Raw genomic sequence first — 21,891 nt, forward strand, 5'->3', positions numbered from 1 at the left:
AACCTTTTTGTTTTTATTATTCAAATATTTCATCAAAATGTATTTTTGTTTCTTAATACATTTTGAATTAGTTTTTAGGGTATTAATTTATTTATCAATCAAACTGAAATATACTTCTTTAACTTACCAAAAATATAATAATTTGTTTCTATTACTTTTAAGAATTGCATAAACAGACAGATGAAGAGTTGAATACTCTTAGAAGAGTTGTTTCACAAAAAGATGAAGAATCTAGGCAGAGACAAAGTATACTGGAGTCCAAAATTCAAGAACTAGAAAGCAACAGTCTGCTTAGAGGTACAGTTTATTTATTTAAATCATGTTTCCTTGTGTGTTTAAAAAAAGCACTAATGTATTAGGATTTCATTTTATGTATGGATTACATATCATTTTAAAATTGGAATTGAAAGAAGCTACAGCAATAAAAAATTATGCTCTTTACTGTTTTTAAGATTTGTTTCTTTTTAAAGAAATACCCTGTATCTAGTTACACTAGTTCTCTTCTTCAGCATCGAATCAATTTATTTAGTAAACAATTTCTCATTGTGCAAAATCGTACAAGTCAAGAAGATCAATACAATCTTAGATGGACAATATCTCATTTACGGTCAGCAAGCATTCAGTCAATTTTAATGTTTTCTTTCGGTTAGACATATGCAAGCCTCTTACAAAGAATAATCTAGTTCATTCGGATTGATATTACCATAATGAGTATTTAATTTTGTAACTTGGAACTTGTAAACTACAAGCTTGAATTCTGAACTTTAAGTCTGGTATTTGCTTTTAAACTAAATTGAACTAACTAATATCAAAATATTATTTTTGCTCTAAATAACTTTTCTTATAGTAAATGAACCTTTATTTTAAAAAATCTGATAGTACTTTTTTTTATTGAAGTTATTTTGTTTTCCTTAATAATTTAGGAACTGTTATCGGAGGAACTGCAATGGATGGTCAAATTCAAAGTCATGCCACCACCACCCCCTCCTCCACTACCCTCCATGCAAGCTATGCCACCTCCACCCCTTCCACAAATGCTCCGCCTGGTCCTCCACCCATGCCTGGCATGATGCAAGCCCCATAAGATGGTATTCTTTTCTTCCTTTTTTAATCGTTTAAATGTGCTTCACTCATTTAACAATAACTTCAAAAGTGCTTTTTGTATTTGTTTTTAACTAAATATTTGAAATACTTTTTCGTCAGCATTCTTATCTTCATTTGTAATCAGCGCTTTGAAATGGATTTTTTTTATTACATTGTTTGCTTAAATCTAAGATCTAACGATATGCTTTATTTTGACTCATTCTCATTAGGATACATTTATATAAAATTATTTTCAAATTTTTTTAAATGTGCTTATTAAATTTAATCACTCTTGTAAAACGCTTTTGTTGTAACTGCAGACCATTCTTTTTCAAACAATTGCAATTATTCAATTCCAAGTTATCAAAGACAATCTATTAAAATTTCTAATACAACTTTGTAAATAATCCATTTTAATAAAAGCAAAAATAAGTAACTGTTTAACTTGTCCCTAGAGAGGGTACAAATTCAAAGATTATCCATTTTATGAACACCAAATCTTGGTTCTAAAGTATAAACACTTTTTTGGGGAAACATTTTATTCCTTTGGAGATGTTGGCTGTAGGTTTCTAGATATTGGGCCGGAAACTTATAAATACCTATCTTTAATAAATACTGAAAAAGAGTTTAATATAAAATTCACCTTCGAAAAAAATGAGGCTCTATATTTTCCCAAGCTCTTCATAACAACCTCAAATAGATATTATGTATTTGCTTAAGTGATTTTTTAAATTTTTTTTTCTTTTGCTTATGTATAGACAATAGTGTTCTTAACATATTTTCAATATTATTATTTCTGAATGTTATTTTAATTTATAATCTTTAGTGATCTTAATTTTGTTTGTCTCTTTTTATTACTAATTGAATTTTTAGAAATGCCTATGCAGCAAAGCAAGCATAAATTTTTGGGTGGTTATGTAAAATAAATAAAAAAATTTAAGGGTTTCTCGATATAAACTCTTTAGTTTTGGTTCGTTAAACGTTACCTTTTAAAATATTTTATAGTATGTATATATTATAGGCATGACAATCAAGAGAAAGTTCCAAACCAAATACAAATTACCAACCCTTAATTGGATAGCACTCAAGCCTAACCAAGTTAAAGGGACAATATTCAGCGAATTAGATGATGACAAGCTACACAATGTAAGCACCTGATTCTAATAGATTACCAATTATTATTTATTTAAATTGCTGTGATAAAACATGTCAGTATTATTGGAAAAAAATGTTTCAATTGCAATTTAATGTTACCTTTTTCCAAGTTCCTTTTACCTTTTTTAAGCTTTTCTGCACAGAATGAATTTTTTAAAAATTGATTTAAAATTACAAAACGAAAATTTTTATCCAATAAATTTATTTTCCTCAAAAACTTTTTTTTATCAGCTTTAAAAATCAAAACATTTTAAAAGTATAAATTTTTTAAACAGAAGTTTTTGGACTAAAATTAATTTTAAAAAAAGAAAAATATTGGCCAGTTGAATGAATATTTATTCAGCTGTGCCATTTGGGTACTTTCACTTCAAGAAGATCACAGATACTTACACCTGTGACGTTGGCGTCAGCTGATTGTTTCTTAGCAAAATGGCGTGTTAATGTTGAACTATGTTTATCCACATGACTTAGAATGTTAATTAACATGAAGTTAATAAATACTGAGTTATATCACACATCAAATTTGTTGAAATATAATTCTTTCTTGTCTACGTCTCTTACTTAATTTAGATTTATTATTTATTTATGTATTTTATTGTAACCTTAATAGATTTTTGCTTTGTGCATCTGGCAACGTTGATACATAAATAGTTTGTTTTTGTTCTCCATGGCTTTGTGCATATCTTTATATTAAGTAAGAATGTAATTGAAATCTTTGTGAGAAAAATATAGTGTGAGTCACTTAGGAGAATTGATACTTGATGACTTTGGCTTACTCAAAATAGAATGGAAAGAACAGTTGCTAATGTTAACAATTGCCACGTTTCAACAATCAGTCAGGATTAAGATACCCACACTACATAACTTTAACAGTTGAGGTCGAATCAGTCAATCATAAAATATTTGGCAAATCCCCTTTACTAATTTGATCATTCACGATATGAATGATCTTGTAGATGTCCTCCGTATGTACTTGAAAATGATAATGTTTGTTAGGGAATTTTGTGACCGCTGTCCAACACAAGTCCGGGTTTTTGGTGATATAGATAATTAAGAGTTAAATAAGAGGATTGGCAGTTTTAAAATGTTTAAACAAACCTGAAGATTAGTGGCAAAATAAATCAAAACAACAAAAAATAGTAATTCAAATTTTTCTTATCTTATTCAAAGGCAAATGCGAGCTATCTCTTCAGCAAAAAACTGCCTTCATTTATTGTTCGAAAAAAATATTGAGTTAATTTTAAAGTAAGTAAAAGAAAAAGACTAAAAATATAAAATTGACAAACATTTCTCGTGCTTTTTACATTTCTTGAAATTAACTAAAATTATCTATTTTGTTTTTAGAGGATTTTATTCGAACTAATTTTGTGTTTAATTAGCTACTTTAACTTTAAATAATGTATTTTAGGTTACAGACTTCACTGAGTTCGAAGACCATTTCAAATTGGGAATCCAGGGAGGTTTTTCAGATCGTAATGAAGCTATAAACAGTAGTAAGAGATTCAAGGTGACTGAAAACTTTTCATTGCTACAAGCCAAATTTTTCTAAAGAGTAAAAGATAATAAAATAATGATTTCTTTGTAGGTACCTGAAAAAGTTACTTTAACAACAGATTGAGAAATATGGCCATCTCTAGGCGGAAGGTTGAGCTTCCTTGTGGTGTGGTTGTGAGGGCTATTAATGCATTAGATTTGACAACTCTCTCTCAGGATTATGTTGAAGTATTTCTTAGAATGGTGCCAACTGAAGCTGAAGTGAGTTCACCTACCGGACACTTTAATTTATGATTACCATTTATATCTTATGTTGAAACTTTAGAGTGATTTCATTTACTATGTTTAGACCAACATTTTGTCCATTCTAGTTAACAGTTAATGAAATTCAGTCTATGTATTGTTTAGACCATCCTACATTTGCATTGTTTGGATTAGCTTTAAAAAAACTATTTCAAGGTTTGACTTAGAGTTGAGAAAAGAGCACCCATTAAGAACAAAAAAAAATTTTAAGTTAAAATATTTAAAATATGTTTAATGTACAGTCCGCAAAAAAAAAAAACGAATCACCCTGAATAACTTTCGTTCTAATGATCGGATTTTCACGAACTAAGTGTCAATCTTAATGGTTCCTGAGGGTGACCTCAAATATGTTAATTAATTAGTGCTAACTATTAATTAAGTTACGAAATCAGACACAAAAACGTACTTTCTCTGAATAAACATATAATTTTTTTTACATATTTGGAATCTAGACCCTTGAATTAGTTGGGGTAGACAAACTTTTAAAAAAATTGGGTGGTAAATTGGGCCGCAATAAATGTTTATATATTTGGCGATAGTCCAGAAAACCGCCAAAAAAAGTCGCCTGCGCAAATAAATATTTTAAGATAACCCATTGACTAATTCAAAAGAGGAGTGCTTAATTTTAATAGGTTGCTACGCAACCAAACTCTGATAGTAAAAAAATTGAAATAATGTTCAGTGATTGCTCGGAGGGGCTTAATTTATTGTTAATAGAAAATATCTCGAAGTTTCCAGGCCATAAACATTTTTTTTAGGGGATTTCTGTCCAAAAAGCAAAAAAAATATTATTTTAATCTCCTTTGAAAAGTAAATTTGAAGCGACTTATAAATTATTTATGATAGTTTTTAGAATTTAAATACATGAACTTTTTATCTGATATTGTTTAGATTACACTGTTTTTACTATATTTATTCGAGGATTTTATACTAAAATAAAATGAGCATAACTTATTATAGCTATATACAAAATTTTAGGGATAATCATTTTTACAGTTTTAATCGAGTCTTCTAGGCAAGAAAATTTGAAGAAAAAAAAAGTGCTTGAAAAATAAAATGTAGATTGTATAATAATTCTAATGCACATTCACAAGGCTTTCTATAATTTACGATATTTCTTTTTTCTATAACTCAAGGAATTGCTGAATGTTTAGTGGCATTTTAAAAAGATTGAAATATGTTATGTTTAAGAATAAGATATTGAAATAATATGTTGCAAATTGTAGGATTCATTGCTTAAAAAATCGCTTCATTCTACTAGATATTTAGGTTACATCGTTTCCTTTGGATAAAGATGATTAGCAAATAGCATCCCATGTTTCGATACATTCTGAAACTTATACGTTCGCAAATTCACCATAAAATGTCGCACAGCATATTCTTCAATTACGATAAGCTACATTTACCACCAAATACTGCTACTATGGTTATTTTTGCTTTCTTATATATATCTGATGATCTCTTTTTAAACAGAGCTCGTAAGATCCTTAAGATACTGAAATGGGGGCATAAAAACTTAAGAGATAAAATATTTAATTTCATTAACTCAAAATATCTGGTGTCAAAATGTTAATTTTTAAGTTAAATATAACTTTTACAATATTGATGTTCTTACATTTTTAAAGACCATATGAATCCTGATAAAATATTAAAATGCATATGTTTACTTTAACTAGTGTAAAATCCTTATCAAAATAATGATCAAGACCCAAATGTAAAGCAGTATAATTGACGATAAAAACTCAACTGGCTTCAAAACATATGAAGAGGGAAGTAAAAGTCGACATGTTTCGAGTTTTCAAATATAATCGCCCATTCTCAAGACTTGTCAGGCTTGGATAACTTGTGACTTTTATTATTGGACGCTCAAAACATGTCTATTTTTATTATCATCTATTATTTTTTTAAATCAATGAAGTTTTTATATTTTCGATTCAGTTTCTTGGGATTATCAATTTAGTTACACAACATATTAAATTATTTCACTCGATATTAAAATAAGTTTTACATATGTTATAGGCACAGGTTCTTAGATTGAAAAAATAATAATTCACTACTTTGTAAAAAAATTAATGCAGTAAAAAAAAATTTTTTTTTTTTTGCTGCAAGCCTTAACATTTTAGTTTAAGGTCATAAAAAAATTCCGTTTACAATTGAAATTTCAAAAGTCGAATGTGAAAATGGAATGTCCCCTAGTACCAGGAATCGAAATTAAATAGTAACAAGGACAACTTTTTTAAACAAGTTAGCGTTTCCGTCCTACTCGAAGTTGTTTGAAAAGGTATTTTTTATATATCGATTCCAAAGTTTATTCTACATATATTTCAGGGTATACTTTCGGAGTATTTCGATCGAGTTTATTTTTACACCCTTATTTGCTTAAAATTATTAAATAATTTACTTAAAATAAATTATTCAAGCTACATGATTTAATGCATTTATAGTATAATAATAAACGGAGCTTCCGACGCATATCCTTAACCTTAATACCGCTATCATTAAATAAATGGAATAAGCTTAGAGAAATAATAAAAGTTAATTTTTCCCTCGTGTAATTTTCAAGGAATAATATGTTTCGATCAAACAGATTTCATTCTGGAAATAGCGAAATTATTGAGTAGGTCCCTTGGAGCAATATCATTCTTTTCCTCTTTTGACGAAATATAGAAAAAATTAGTTTTCACAGTTTCTGTAAAAAGTATGTTAGCCTACTTGCCACGTTTTTTTTTTAAATTTTTTTTTATTAAAATAAGGTCGGAAATTGTGTATTGTGTGCACAGCTTCGGAATCCTTACAAATTTCAATTTTTAGTATTTCCTGATTAACAAAATAAGGCATTTTCCTGATAACAAATTATACTACAATAATATCTTGGAAATCATGCTAAAGTAAAAAATTAAACAAAATAGTTTACTATATTATCAGAAAAAAAATCTACTTGGTATCATAAAGAGTAAAAGATATAATGAAATAATTAGTGAATCACACGTGGTCAGATAATTAAAAATTTAATTTCACAACTAAGAAAGTAGGACGACATTTAAGATACTGAGATATTTTAAGACACTAAAAAAATTGGCTACGTATTCCACAGCTTTTTATGTTTGGTATCTTTATCCACTTTGTAGTGACTTATAAAACATCAACACTATTTTAGATAATCTAAGTTGAAGTCACAAGAAACAAAAAGAAGAAGACAATCAATAATTTATATTCTTTTTTCAAAAAAATAGTATGCTAAGTAAATAATCAGCTGTTTTTCATTAAATAATTTTAAACACCTGAATGTTTTTAATTTCTTAACAAGGTTTTATTCTTAGCTAGCAGACAATAATTCTTTAAAAAAAACTTGACTATAATTTGAAAAGGAAACCTAAATTAAAGAAAATCTAAATTAAAGTTCTAAAAAAATTATTAGTATATTAATGAAGAAATAATAAACGTAAAATGGAAAAGAATAAGAATTTTAAAATGTTAAAATTTTATTAAATAGTTGGTAAAATAGTTCTGCGATACACTTCCGGAAATTTCTTTTAAGATTAGGATGGTATAGGGTAAACCAACAAATGAAGGAGCATTTCATAGATATTTCTTAGAAATAAGATTTTAAACGTTTTAATTTAGATTGATTGGTAAGAGTAGCTTACTACCTAACAATAGGAAGTCCTTTAACAATGCATTTAGTTATCTGGTCTTTGAGTCTTCTCTATAAAAAGTTTTGAATTTGTTAGTATCTGTTCAACGCCTTGTTTCTTTGACAAAATTATAAGGTCAGTGTTTGTTGTTATCCGTTTAAACTACAATTAATTGCATATAATAATGCTTTTTCTTTTCATTGTGAAAAAAAGAATTCAAAATATGGTCATTGAGGTTGCGTTTTATTTATTTTAAGCATCATGACATAAGCAAGTACTGAGATTAGGGGGTGTTTATTAACTGGATTACAGAACGATGAATAACCAATGTATAAACAAGTGTCCCTTTACTGGAATTTTTTCAAGTTAATGAAAATAAAAGAAAAATTTTAATTTTCTTGTACCTTTTGTCATATTATAAATCAAAATTATGTTAAAAATAAAAAAAAACAACTTCTAACCAGTGAAGGAACAGGCATGTTCCTTCACTGAGAATAGATTTCCCAGTGAATGAATAATATGTGTGAAGTATGATTTTACTTGGATAATTAGTAGTTCAGCGACATAGAGGACTCCTAAAATTCAGTTAAATGTTGTATGAATAGTTCCTATAACTATTTCATTTAAATATGCAAATTTAATTGCTAAATTTATTTAAAGAATTATAATAATAATTAATTTATTATTTATCTTTATAAATGTAGTGATTAGTTATTACATCATACCTTAGACTCCTTAATAAACTATGTTTATTAACTAAATATAACAACTAAATATAATAATAAAAGCTTGAATGGAATCTTTGCAGGATTTTGTGCCAATAATTAGCTAAATTATTATCCTATTGCCGTCTTTAATGTCCTAACGGGAACTGGTAGGAAAAATCCATTTAAAGACAATTATCTAGGTGAAAAATGGGTGAAGTTTTTTTAAGGTGACATCCACCGATAACTCAGTGCAATGCGAAGATAATTTCAAAAGGCAAAACTTCCCTTAGAGAATAATATTCGAAATACTGGTTTTAAGAACTTCAGAGAATCTTTAGGAGGGAAGTAGTCCTGGCATCCTTTTATAAAGTGATTGCATTTACAATGCGAATGAAACAAGAGTTGAATACTGCCCTTAAACGGGGAAAATCTGCGGCCTTAAAAATTATAAGGATTTATGTTCTAAAGTACCTAGGAAAGAAAAAGTACCTCCATTGGTAGTTTTTCCTTACAGAAGAATTCGTAGAGATATTACAGAATCAGTCCCTGCTACATATTTCATTGGAAAAAGCTATTCATGAAATGAAACGATGACCGCAGCAACATTTTACAAATATATCGCAAATGTTTCTACCCATGGCTAATTAAAAATGCAATCAAATTCCTAATTTTGCTTCTTCTGGATAGGTATAAATCTCATATCAATTTGAAACTGAGCAAGTTTTGTTCCTCAAAACAAATTTTTTGGTTTAGTTTTCTACGTAATTCTTGGAAATCTCGCTAGATCTTGAAAACAAAAAAATTGTAAAACAATATGTCTAAAAAATTTTACATCCATTTTTAAATAAGATTTGAGGCATCAACTGATGAAGTTAAAATGCTTTTATGAAATGCGATATTTTTTCATTCGATGTAGAAAACGTTGACTGTAACAAATGCATGCAAAACAGACACCAAGAGTTAATGAGCAAGACAACTTATCAACAAAACACATGCTTCGAGAGTAACGATGCGCTATTTCTTCAGAAGCTTGAGAAGGAAATCTCACAAGTTATGTTGCAAATTTTTAAAGGAACATTGACAGAAAAGTTTAATCTCCCAAATATCCAATAGCCTGCGCTTTTCTCAATATTGAAGAATTTATTTCAAAAAGAACAATTGTATAATCAAATTTTGGCTCTGAAGCTGAGACAACTAACATTAATAATGAAAGTATCTTGAAAACCGATTTTGAGATAAGTCCTCTTGAGGCATTGTTAGTTGCAAAAACGATTGGTTTCATAAGTAACTACTAGATATAAGTCAATGAGAGATGGGTTTTACTCAAACTTCGAAACTCCTTTTTCTCATTTATTATCCAGTGAGGAATTCTGGAAATGGAACTGGAAAATCAAAAGAAATTTCGAAGATACATTTACATTGGCCAAAAATTTGGAAAAAAGAGGAAGGTTAAATCAAAAGAAAAAGAAATAAATTACTCATGACGGAGAGAAAAAAAATACTTAAAAAGATTTAAAAAAAAGCTTAAAAAATATGAGGAAAAGATTAAACAAAAAAATGATCGAATTATAATAATAATAAAAACATCATCAGATTACACAATGATAAACATTCATAATTTAGAACGGACTATTAAACTGTGAGAAAAAAATGAAAAACATTTTTTTTAAATTATGTATTCAAACATATTTTACTTTCCATTCCATGACTGAAAAAAAAGTAAAATTTTCCACATTAACTATGGTTATATGTCGTAATTCCAAGAAAAATCTTGTTTTTAGACATTTGTGAGGCCTATGGATTCCTAACGAGCATCAAACATTATCAAAATTAAGTGTTCATTCTCTGGAAAATTTAGTGTTTATTCACTGGTAAGAACTGTTCCTTCACTTGGTCATCTTACTACTTATTATTTAAACCACCAAAAGCTTAAAACAATATTATGTAAGTTATCTAACTTTTTTTACATAATTTGCATTTAATAACAAACATGTCGACACCATCATTTAGCTAAAATTACAAATTTTGAAATTTTTATGAATTTTTTTTAAAGGCAAGCTAAGCTTAAGTGTTCCTTCATTGTTTAGTTTACCCTATAAGATGTTGAGAAATTTGCGATGTTGTGAGAGATGTTTAAAAATGTTGACTACGCATTTTTATTAATATTTATAAAATATATATTCAAGAAATTGATAAATATATTATTCCAAATCTATGCATACGTATGTATATTATTGAAATTGTATCAGTTATTGAAAAACAAAATAAAAAAAATAAAAAATAATCACATTAAATAAGCACAATCTGGTGTATTCTATCAGAAGCACGCTTTTTTAAAACTAGACATTTGTTGAATAAAGTGTTTTTTATTCAAAATTCTTTACTAAATTGCAAATAAATTATTAAATGACTAAAAAAGAAACATCGTATTTTATAGTGTGAAAGAAATAAAAATAAAAAGATTAGCAAACGATTATTAGCGAAAAAAATATGAATGAAATTTTACGCTACGCGCGCGAAGTCAAGTTCCTCCCAAGTTTATCACATTTTAATATTAATCGCCCCAATTAGTTATTTCTTTATTGTCGCCAAATTATTTTTTTAAAAATAATTAATTTTAGTTTTTCTCAGCTTCTAATAAATAAAAACAGTTGAAACTTCAGATTTTCCAATTGAAAAATATGTTGATTAAAATGGTATAAAAAAATTCATACCTTATAATTCAACTTTTTTTCATCCTCACTTTAATTAAATAATAAAAAATAATAAATAATTATTAAAAATTATTTTTTGCATGAAATTATCTTTGGGTAAATGAGTTTTATGAGTGGGTGCAATTTTTTTTGAATTGCTTCATTAGTTTTGAAAATATGACTGAAAACGCAAAAAGCGAAATTAACATTAAGGGGTACGAACTTTGAATCGCTCTCCTGACCAAACTATGGGGACCACATTTCCCAGATTGCGGCTACTCCCTATATTTTGAAGATAAGAAATCCAAATATGTAAAAAAAAATGCATGTTTATTCAGAGAAAGTACGTTTTTGTGTCTGATTTCGTAACTTAATTAATAGTTAGCACTAATTAATTAGCATATTTGAGGTCACCCCCAGGAACCATTAAGATTGACACTTAGTTCGTGAAAATCCGATCATTAGAACGAAAGTTATTCAGGGTGATTCGTTTTTTTTTTTGCGGACTGTACATTCCACTTTCACCAGCTACAGTTAACGCTCGATATGACCCCAGTGGTCTAACGAAAAATGGTCCTTATAATATGACATCGCTATATCATGAAGACAAGACTAATGCAAATATTTACTTATTCATAAATGCTGAACTTATTTCATTTTGAGAAAAACATACTATACATTAAAAAGAAATGTGAAACAAATAGAATAATTGACATTAACAGTTTTTTTTATGTCAATAAAGTGCAAGTCGTTTTAATGTAATTCGTGATATGATTTTCAAATGACACTCAGTGTTACACATAATTTTTAGAATGTCATTCAGTGCTTTTTCTAGATTTTGAAATTTTCTCTCACAAAAATAATGGAGTGAAATTAGAACACATTGTTCTCCTTTCTTCATAATTAGATCCCAATTTTTAATTATTATAAACAAAGTGCTTTCCAGTATATTAAATATTTTAAGCAATTTGTGGTTTTGACGTAATTCTTCTGTCTACTTCTATTAAGTCTAAGCAAAAATAAAATCAAGACGAATATGAATGCCACTTGTTTTAACTGAAAAATAAACCACCTCTTACAGCACTTAACAAAAAGCAAAAAATACAGTTTTCAAACAAGATAAAATATGATTGATAAAAGTATTGAACCCTTTGAAAAGAAATTTACAATGTTGCAAGAGATTTTGAGCTGGTTCCACCACGAGGATAAGATATGCCTAGTACTCTTTAAGTTAAGAAATAGGTGGTCCCATCACTCTTTCTTTTTCATTCATAGAGAATCCCAGTTGTTTCACCTTTATTGAGCCATAACACAAAGTAGTAGTGGTTTGAATAATTTCCTACATATTTTTGATACCTGTTTTGATTCACTAACAACTGTGAATAGAAAAATGTTAGTTTCCAAAGCGTAAAAATGTATAACACTTGTTTTTGTGTGATTTTTTAGGAATGAAACAAAAATGCAACAAGCTTGATCACTCTATTAGAATAAAAGGTTCTAATGTTAAAGGGTGTTAAAATAACATGGTATCTATGAAGCAGGACTTCATGTATCAGTCCTTATAATGGAAGGGTCAAAGTAATTGGGGTTGTACAAAGGAGTAAACTATTAAAGTTTCTTGATCTATATCAGTTATGTGACCTGTTAAAACTTGCTTTTGATTTAATTCCATATAAAAGCCATTTCTGTCATATTCCTTGCAGTGCACCCTTAACTCCAAAAACTTTGTCTTTTTGAGTTTAGTAGTAATCTCTTTCTAATGTCAATGTTTCCTACAGCACAATTGACTAATTAAATATTTTTAATAGTAATGCTCGTTTTTTTTTATGTTGGGCAGAATAATTTTCCTTTCCATCAGTTGATTGAAATATGAACTTTTTTAATTGTGCATTTCTTTTCCTATGTTTCAAGTAATGGCATCTATAAAGTTTCACTAACATCTGCCTGTCAAAACTCACTCTATGTTGTTATAAGTGAGATAACTTTAATTCCATTTTGGGATTTCAAAAAATAATAATAATGAATTGTTCAAAATTGACAAAAGTTGTTTGTTTTTAGATGAAAGCTTATAAAGAATATGAACGTAATCGGAAGTCTGTTGATGCTTTAACAGACGAAGACAAGTTCCTATTTCAGGTTTGTTTGAATTTTATGAAATATGTATTTGATTTTAAAATATATCTGCAAACTGTATATTGGTTTAATACAATATTTGCTTTTTATTTTAAAGCCTTATGAAGTTAATTTAATTATTTTACAGCTGTCTAAAGTTGAAAGGTTATCTCAGAAGCTCAATATCATGTCTTACATGGCTGGATTCACCGAAAATATTCAACTTATTACTCTAGTAAGTTCATAATTTTTTTTTAAATTTATGATATATTTTAAACAAGTAACATAAAATAATTCATAAAACTTAAATCTTTTTCCTGAAACTTACTCATGATAATTTTATGTTATTTAGTTTTTATTAAATATATTATGGAAGTTTTTTGGATAGTATTTTTTAATTGTATAACTTTCGCTGTCAAGGTTCAACTCAAACACTTTAATACAAAATCATTCTGAGAAATTGTGACTTGTGTAAAACTTATTACATTTATGAAAGATCTGTTGTTCACCAATTCTTGTGAAATGTTGTTACTGTACAACCTAATGATTTAAGGACTATAACCAAAAAAAGTAAAGAAAGAAAAAAAACTTTTGTGTATCAAGATTTTTTATGCAATTTTCCTTTAAAAAAAGAAAGAAGGTGCTTCTATAAAGTATTAAAAAAAACTCTAAAAATTGCTTTTTTAAAGTTTTTTTTCTCGTTATGACTACACTTCTAGAAAGATATTCATAAAACTCTTATAGAGACAAAAATTTTGCGATGCGTAAAAAAAAATGTGTGAGATGAAGTTACTAAGTTCCTCTAAGTAAGTTCCTCTTTCTTAATTCTTTTTGCTCTAATGTTAATTTCATATTTACGAACAACTGTATTTTACAAGCATTTTTCTGTTTCCTTGAGTCCCTCGTTCCCAGAGTTTTACTGTATGAAGTATGATTCAGCACAATAATTAGAGCTTTTACTAATTTGTTATACACCCTTTTATGTACATTCCCTGTGCTATTTATGACATGCTGGCAATAATCATATTTTAGTATTACTAAGTGTCATGTGAACAGTTTAAAATTTTGTGAATTGCATCTTAGTTACTACGCCTCTTTTATGTTTAGGTATATAAGCAATCTTGCACTTATGAATTGATAAATTAACATATTTTTCCTCCTTTATTAACTTTTTTCTGCTTTTGAGATGATTCATGCTATTTATTTATTTATCTAGAATATCAACGCCATTATCAATGCATCACGGTCAATAAAAAATTCCAAAAAGCTGAAAAAACTTCCTCAAGTAAGTTGTAATAAATTTCAGTAAGCCATAAAATTTCAGTAATATATATTGTTAATTCATTATCTACTTTTTTTGCTGTATTGTTTATAGATTTCCAAATTTATATATAGTGGTTTTTAAAAACTTTTAAACACATGTGAAATTCTGAAACTAAAATGTAAAAACTCTCTTAGTGTATTCATAAAAACATCTTTTGTTAAATGAATTGCATTGAATTTTAACATCTTGCCGGCCCATTTCTTACTTCTAAGATAATAAAAAAATAATAATAAATATCCTTTTTCTCACTATATATGATATATATTTTTCTCCCAATTATTTAATTTCTCTAAACACCATTATGTAATTTCCCGTCTACATTTTGAAAATATTTTTCTAATTTATCTATATTGATTTTAAAAAGTTATTTATGCTTTAAAAACAACTATTTAAACTTATCCCATTTTTAGTTAGGCTTCATATATAATTTTTAAGTTAAACGGTAGCATTTGTATTGTATCTGATAAAATAATTAAAATATTAATACATAAGTTAACTAAATATAACAAATTTCTTATTCTCTCGATTTTTGCTGGCGACCTCAATTATTTCTTTCAACAATTATTAAAACACATCTATTACCACATTTTTACTTAGTTAAGAAACTAGACTTCCAAATCAAATTAACTTATCGAAGAAAAAATTGATTTAAAAAAACTACCAATAAATTATTATATTGGATGCTAAGCTGCAGAAAAATAACAGATTCAGAGCCAAAGTATCCCACAGAGGAGCTAAGATATGAGATCTTTATATTTGTTGTGAACAGATCTGCTTAAGCAATTTTTCTAGATTTGCATTTAACATATTTTTATTAACAATTCTTTGTATTTTTGCTGTGATACTAAAGTTGCCATCATAAACTATATACTACTTCTATTTTATTCTTAACTTTGCAGTGATAGGTCTAAGTAAGTATTCAGTTAATTAATCCTGAATGCATGTGCATTGTGTTTGCATGAATGCATGTGTGGTTAGTTTGTGTATTTGAAAATTATAAAATGTGTGGTAACAAAAAATTTGATTTGATTTATTACGTATCTACAGTTATGTTGTTTGAGCATCCATCTTTTTTCAGTTCTCTAGTTTTTAAAAGTTTTTTTAATCCATTTTTAAATGCGTGCCCATTTAAGTATTTCATCATTTTTTATTGATTGATTTAAAATAGAAAAATGTTATTGCATTTGTAACCCTCTTTAATCTGTTTTGAGCATAATATTTCAACTGATATTTGACTATAGTCTATTGCTTTACATGTTTGTTATTATACTTATATCATTCCAAAAACTCTGTTAAACGTCATAAAAAATTGAAATTTTAAATTTCTATGAAAATTTTGAAACCTGTAAAATACAATAAAAACAAAATGCAATAGAAAAGATATTCTTACTTAGACATTCTACTTCTTTGATTAAAAATTAATTTGTAGACGAAATATCTTCAGATAATTTTGTAAATTAAATGCTGTTAAAATAAATCATTCGAAAGACAAATAAAATAAAATTGAAATTTGACCTGGCCTATTTGTATTTCTTTACTAGTCTACTATAAATTTGTTCTTTAAAAAAATTGAGGCTTTGGAAATACTTTTGATATATATATATATATATATATATATATATATATATATATATATATATATATATATATATATATTCTAAATATAATTTTAAAAAATTGTGTTTTTATGCAACATACAATCAAAAGAGATAATTGTTCTAAATAAGAATTTGACTATAATATTGAACTTATTAAGAATAAGGACATAATAAGAGTATTATTTATATTTCTAATCTTAGTTTTTTCTCTTAATAAATGATTGAAATAATTAAGTTCAAAGGCATGCTTTATTCCTAAAGTGATGATTTTAAAAGTTTTTTATTCACAAATACACATTGTTATTATATACATACATTTCTTATGTAATGTTTAATTTATGAATATAATGCACAAGTTAACCAGATCAATGCATTACAATTACATTTGCTGCCAGCTAAGGACTTATTTTGAATAAAATCAATTATACTCATTACTTATTATGATTACATCATATAAGTAATGAATATTAAATCTCATACAATATATGAATACATCATATACTGTATGAAATTATTACATCATATACTGAGATAATCAACTATTGTATTACTGTAACAATGAACTCTTTATTTTTGTAGGTTATTCTGCCTTTTGGAAATTATATGAATAGTGCTAAACGGGGTCCAGCTTATGGCTTTAAACTCCAAAGCTTAGATATGGTAAGTTAAGGATTGTGGCAGTTTAATTTCAATGTTTTTGTTAAATAAAAGAAATTGCATATAATATAAGGTGTGTTCTGTAATGACTCCTATTAATATATATTTTTAGAATACTTTTTAAAAATGAATTAGCAAAGTTTGCAGATGAAGATTTAAGTGAGAAAGACATCAAAACGTTTTTAAAATTTGGTGAAGTAAAAAAGGTGAACAGGGTTTCTACAAGCTCTGAGAAACCTGGAATTTTTAGGAAATAACGCATTTTTCATTTAAAGCTGGAAAAATCTTGCAATAAATATGGAAAATAACTAATTACAAGATTCATATTGGCAATATGTAGTCCAGTGAAAGTAAATAAATTTAACATCTATTATTTCGTGTAGAAATTCTACTGCAATATGGTTAAAAAATTTCTACATTTCTTAAAATTAGAATATTACTTTTTGTTTACTGTCTTTCTAGGTGTTTTTTTTTAATGTAACTATATTTGCAATTTTAATAATGTATGTAAAAAAGTTTCCTTCTCAATCACAAGTAAGATAGATGCTAGATTACAGATACGACTTTACCAATATATTTGTAATGGAATATTATTATATATTACTAAAATGTTATCTGCAATTTTGTTGAAAATTTCGGAAAAAGCATTTTAAAGTTTGAAATTTTATATCTAAAATTGAATGGAAACCTAACTTATTAAAACCAATTTGATAGCCTGATTTTACTTGGGATTTTTCTAATAATTAGTGTCTTCCTGCAATATCATTTTTGATATTTTTTTCTCGTCCTACCTTTGTAATGCATTGTTGAATTTCAGAAACATTTTCATATCTTAAATTTTAATTTTAATATGCGTTTTATATTGACTTCATTTTTGACTAAGAGTCTAAAAGTACATATTAATTAACTATGGTGACTATAAAACAGCCTTGCATTATATCATATTTCATACATTCAATGGTTTGTGTTACTTTCATAAGTTAAAGGGGAAAATTTTCTTGCTAAGCATGTTTAAAAATATACACTAAATGCAAGGGCAGAAATTCTTTTATGAGTCTGGACTTTTCAGCTGTATTCGATGTTCAATCCTTTTTTTTTCATATTCAAAAGGTAGTTTTCAAGTGTTTACTGTAATCAACTTTAAGAAAATAGTGAATGAACTATAAAGTATTCGATATAATCACTTTATTATTCCACAAATGTGCAAAAAGTGCCTGACTGCATCAGAGATGTATAAAAAATGTGTTTTGTTTCAAAAAGTTAGTTTTCAGTTCATGCATCATTTAATCCCTCTTCTAGAAACAAAAATGGTTTATATTTCTCAGAAAATATTTGTTTATACAATGATATTTATTAAATTTTTATTATTATTGCTTTTTGTTATTGAATTGGCAGATGTTAAATTAGTTAGATTATATAAGTCTAAATTTATTGTTTTTAAATTTTTTTTCTTCATAAAATTCATTAAATCGAATTTATACTTTCCAAATTATTGAATTTATGCAACTTTGTGGTAATTTAATTTGTTAGAAATTTGGATACTAATTTTTTTTATAGGTTTAGTTTCTTCACGAGTGTTAAAATCTGTACGGTTTGTCTAAAAGTATTTGAAATTATTTTAATATTAGTACTTTGATTCTATATTGGACTGTATCAAAACTACATTTGTTATTTAGTTAGCTAAATAATTTTTAAAAATGCATGAAATATTTTTAAGGTCCCAGAAACCTTTGATGAAGTTGAACCAGCTGTAACTACACCTGTCAATGATTTTCAGGTAATCATATTTTCCCATCTATTTCTTTGAAGAGAAAGTTTTAAAACTTTCTTATTACTATTCTCAAAATATGCACCAGGTTAGTGCTCTAAACATGTGGCCCCATGCTCTGTCAAGCATTAAGAGAATTATGTCAACTCTAGCACACTTATAGAATTAATTATTACTCAACATGTAAATATGTGCAAATCAAATTGGAAAATTATTTTGAAATAATAATAATAATTTTTGATATCTCTCTAAACATGCAGTTATGTTTGTTTGTTTGTTATATAAATTCAGATACAATTTGATTTGGGCAGTTGAATCCAAATTTAATGAAATTAATTAAATTGTAGTTGTTAACAATTATTCAAAGCAAATTATATATGTTTAAAAACTAATTAATATGCAATGTTTAATTTGAAGTTTTACTTAATGTATTTTTAATTCAATTATATAATATATAGTAGTATTGTTATAGTGTATCTACAAGCAATAGTCTCTCAAGACTTAATACTTTGATACATTAAAAAAAATATTCATAAAAATAATAAAATGTTTCAATTTGATACAAAATAACTAAATGAAAACTTATTATTTGCATACCTGAGTACCCCTCTATTTTCCCTCAGAGCGGTGAAACCTGAACAAATTTATAACACGTTTTAATCATAATTCCCCAAATTTTTATCAAAAAATTCTGGGTTTAAACTCAAAATGTTCCTGTTTTACTCATACTTTTTTTGAATTATAGATATTTTATCATTATTTATTTTGTTTAAATGTTATTGGAATCTTTCTAGGAGGATCCATCATTCCATAGCCAATCTTCTATTTTTTCTGTTCTCTTTTAAATTGAAATTTCAGACAATAAAGCAAAACATTTTTTAGCCAATCCTCAGAGTAAATATATGCATATCTGAAAACACATGTCAATGTTTATATGGCATATTTGTAAATTTTAAAAAAGTGTATGATTTTTTTCCCACCTTAAAATTACTTGACAATGGATGTGAACCTGCAGTATGTGAATAGGCTGTTCATAGCTATTGATATTAACAATTCTACTGCTGACATTTATATTACGGCTTGGAGACCACACTATAATTTTAATATATATTTTTTAAAGGCTTTTATTATGTCTTATTATTTTATATGAAACTTTCATTTTGTCTTAATATTGTTTTGGAGAATTTTATTTAAACTTATTATTAAATTGAATAAGTTCCTGTATTTATCTTAAAATTGCTGGTATCTAAACCTCTCATTGATAATGGCAATTTTTATTTGATTCGTTTTTTTTTCTTTTTTGAGTTATTAAGTTTTAGTCATAAATTATTTTTTTCTTAAAAATGTTGCTCTTTGCTTTTAGCTCTAATGAGTTTTTTACACTCTTTATATGACATTTTGTATAGTTTTTGCATAATTAAGGTTTTTATTATTATTTTGTGAAATTTGTTTTTTATTTTATTTAATGAAACTTAATTTATACATGTTTCAGCTTTATAGTTTGTTTCACTTAATACTTTTTCAATGACAATAAATTTTTGATTGGTAATAAATGCTATTCAGGGATATATAGTGTCTAGAATAATCTCTTATTTTATAGATCCTTTCGTTGATACTTATGTCGCAGCCGCAGCTAGTGTTCCTTTCAGTGGAGACCCTTTCGAAAGTGCTTTGAATGTAACTGCGTCACTATCAAATAAAGTGAGAATTTTTATTTCAATATTTTAAACAATTTCTTTTATTTTGATCACTTCAAATTTATTACAGGTATTAATAATTGGTTGCTATGCAATAAATATTTTGGAAGAAACTTCCCATTTCAGATAGAAATTCAATATTTCAATAGAATTCATTTCAATAGAAATGATTTTCTGTAATTTCTGCGTGTTTTAGCTTTTGTTTCGGATTGCTGAAACTTATACAAGTACAATATTAATCAGTAAAATAATTATCATTTGAATAAAATTTATATTATTAAATGTTTCTTTTTTCGTCCTTATCGTTTTTCAAAAACAAGACATTTTATTGAAAGTGAATTAAATGTTTAATTTTTATATTATTGCATATATTAGAAGTTTTTAATACAATTGATCAAATATGCAGTTCAATCAGAATCTACAAATTATTACATACTATGAATAATGTTTCTTATGGGGGTAAATTATGAAAAAACAGCTATTTGACTCTGCAAATGCATTGCTTTAGATAGTATTCTTGAATTTCTTCTTTTTTAACTTTTTTATTTTATTGTCAAAACTCTATAAAAATAGAATTAAATCAAAATTTATAGTTTAAGGTTTATGAATTCCTTTTTCCTTTTTGTAAATTGGTTAAAATATACATTTCTTATTAGTTTTAATTTAGTTTACTGTATTATACGTTTTTAAACATAACAATTAATTTTAAAAAAATTTCAATACATATACATTCTATTTCACATATTTATTTTTTGCTTAAAACTTATGATTCTTATGATATTTAAGCAAAAAGTTCCTTTATACACTGGTTTTAAAAATTAAGACGACATTTTAGATGTAATAGATTATATCCAGAACTATTGTATAGATTTTAGTGAAATTTACTATCAGCATAATTAATGTAATACAAATTTAATGACCTTTCAACAAATATAATGTCCTTTGCATGATTATGTGTATCACTCATCTGAGTTCAACATCTATCTAGAATGAGATAATCTAGATATGAGAAAATTTAATTTCATCTATCCAGATATGAAGAAATTTACCTTTCATGCAATAGTTATTTGAGTGGAGGGCCAAGGGAATTGGACAGAGTCACAGTTATTTAAAGTAAAGTGTAAACGTTTTGAAACAGTTAAAAGGAATGTGTCAAAACATCCAGTGGGTTAATGTCGGAATTGGGCAGTTTTAGAGTTCTTGGGGCAGTTGGTCATGATCATCTAGCAATATTGATTTCAGTCCCTTGAAGGCTTTTTGGAGAGATATCGCACTCTGAAATTGCTCTCTAGAATGTACCAAGCATTCTTTATAGAGATCAGATCCAGAGACCTGATTATCAAATCTACTCGACCAAAATCTGCACTTTTTCAGGAAATTGTTTACCAAATGAGCTCTGTGTTGTCATTTATACCTTCAAATGAAAATAGGACCTCACCTGTGAAAAGCCAAACATAAAGTATCAAGGGTTCTTTTTTATGCCTTGTGCTAGTCAAAGTGCTAGTTTGTAAAAGATATAGGGGGTCTGCAGCTATTCAGCATACTCGGACCTTTCAACACTAATCTTCCATAATAGTAAATTTCTTAATCATTACACTACTCATTAAACTTCTCAAGTATCTGAGAAAACTACCATTATGTTTGCCTTTTAATGGATATAGTTGG

General features: G+C 26.8%; 1 protein-coding gene and 1 long non-coding RNA gene across 2 annotated transcripts; both read left to right on the top strand.

Annotated features, from left to right (window-relative positions):
- The first annotated feature begins 146 nt into the window (after positions 1-146).
- Positions 147-2,231, top strand: LOC147808295 (uncharacterized). Its single transcript, XR_015434937.1, has 3 exons — positions 147-297; positions 924-1,088; positions 2,105-2,231. It is a non-coding gene; the product is annotated as an uncharacterized LOC147808295 (long non-coding RNA).
- Positions 2,232-3,625: 1,394 nt separating this feature from the next.
- On the top strand, positions 3,626-20,230 carry LOC147808296 (formin-like protein). Its single transcript, XM_087166667.1, has 8 exons — positions 3,626-3,745; positions 3,824-3,993; positions 13,129-13,206; positions 13,331-13,417; positions 14,399-14,467; positions 16,684-16,764; positions 18,479-18,538; positions 20,130-20,230. The coding sequence occupies exons 2-8, from the start codon at positions 3,862-3,864 to the stop codon at positions 20,202-20,204; spliced, it is 582 nt and encodes a 193-aa protein (XP_087022793.1). The 5' UTR covers positions 3,626-3,745; positions 3,824-3,861; the 3' UTR covers positions 20,205-20,230.
- The last annotated feature ends 1,661 nt before the right edge of the window (positions 20,231-21,891 follow it).

The sequence above is a fragment of the Parasteatoda tepidariorum genome, chromosome 6 (genome assembly GCF_982258835.1).
Source record: "Parasteatoda tepidariorum strain Cologne lab strain chromosome 6, Ptep-v5.0, whole genome shotgun sequence".
Taxonomy (NCBI): domain Eukaryota; kingdom Metazoa; phylum Arthropoda; class Arachnida; order Araneae; family Theridiidae; genus Parasteatoda; species Parasteatoda tepidariorum.

Bases quoted from the DNA above. Each gene is read 5' to 3' on its own strand.
- LOC147808296 (XM_087166667.1), top strand. From the start codon at position 3,862: ATGGCCATCTCTAGGCGGAAGGTTGAGCTTCCTTGTGGTGTGGTTGTG. The intron at 13,418-14,398 runs GTAAGTTCATAA...TTATTTATCTAG, and splicing joins ATATTCAACTTATTACTCTA to AATATCAACGCCATTATCAA. The intron at 14,468-16,683 runs GTAAGTTGTAAT...TTATTTTTGTAG, and splicing joins AGCTGAAAAAACTTCCTCAA to GTTATTCTGCCTTTTGGAAA.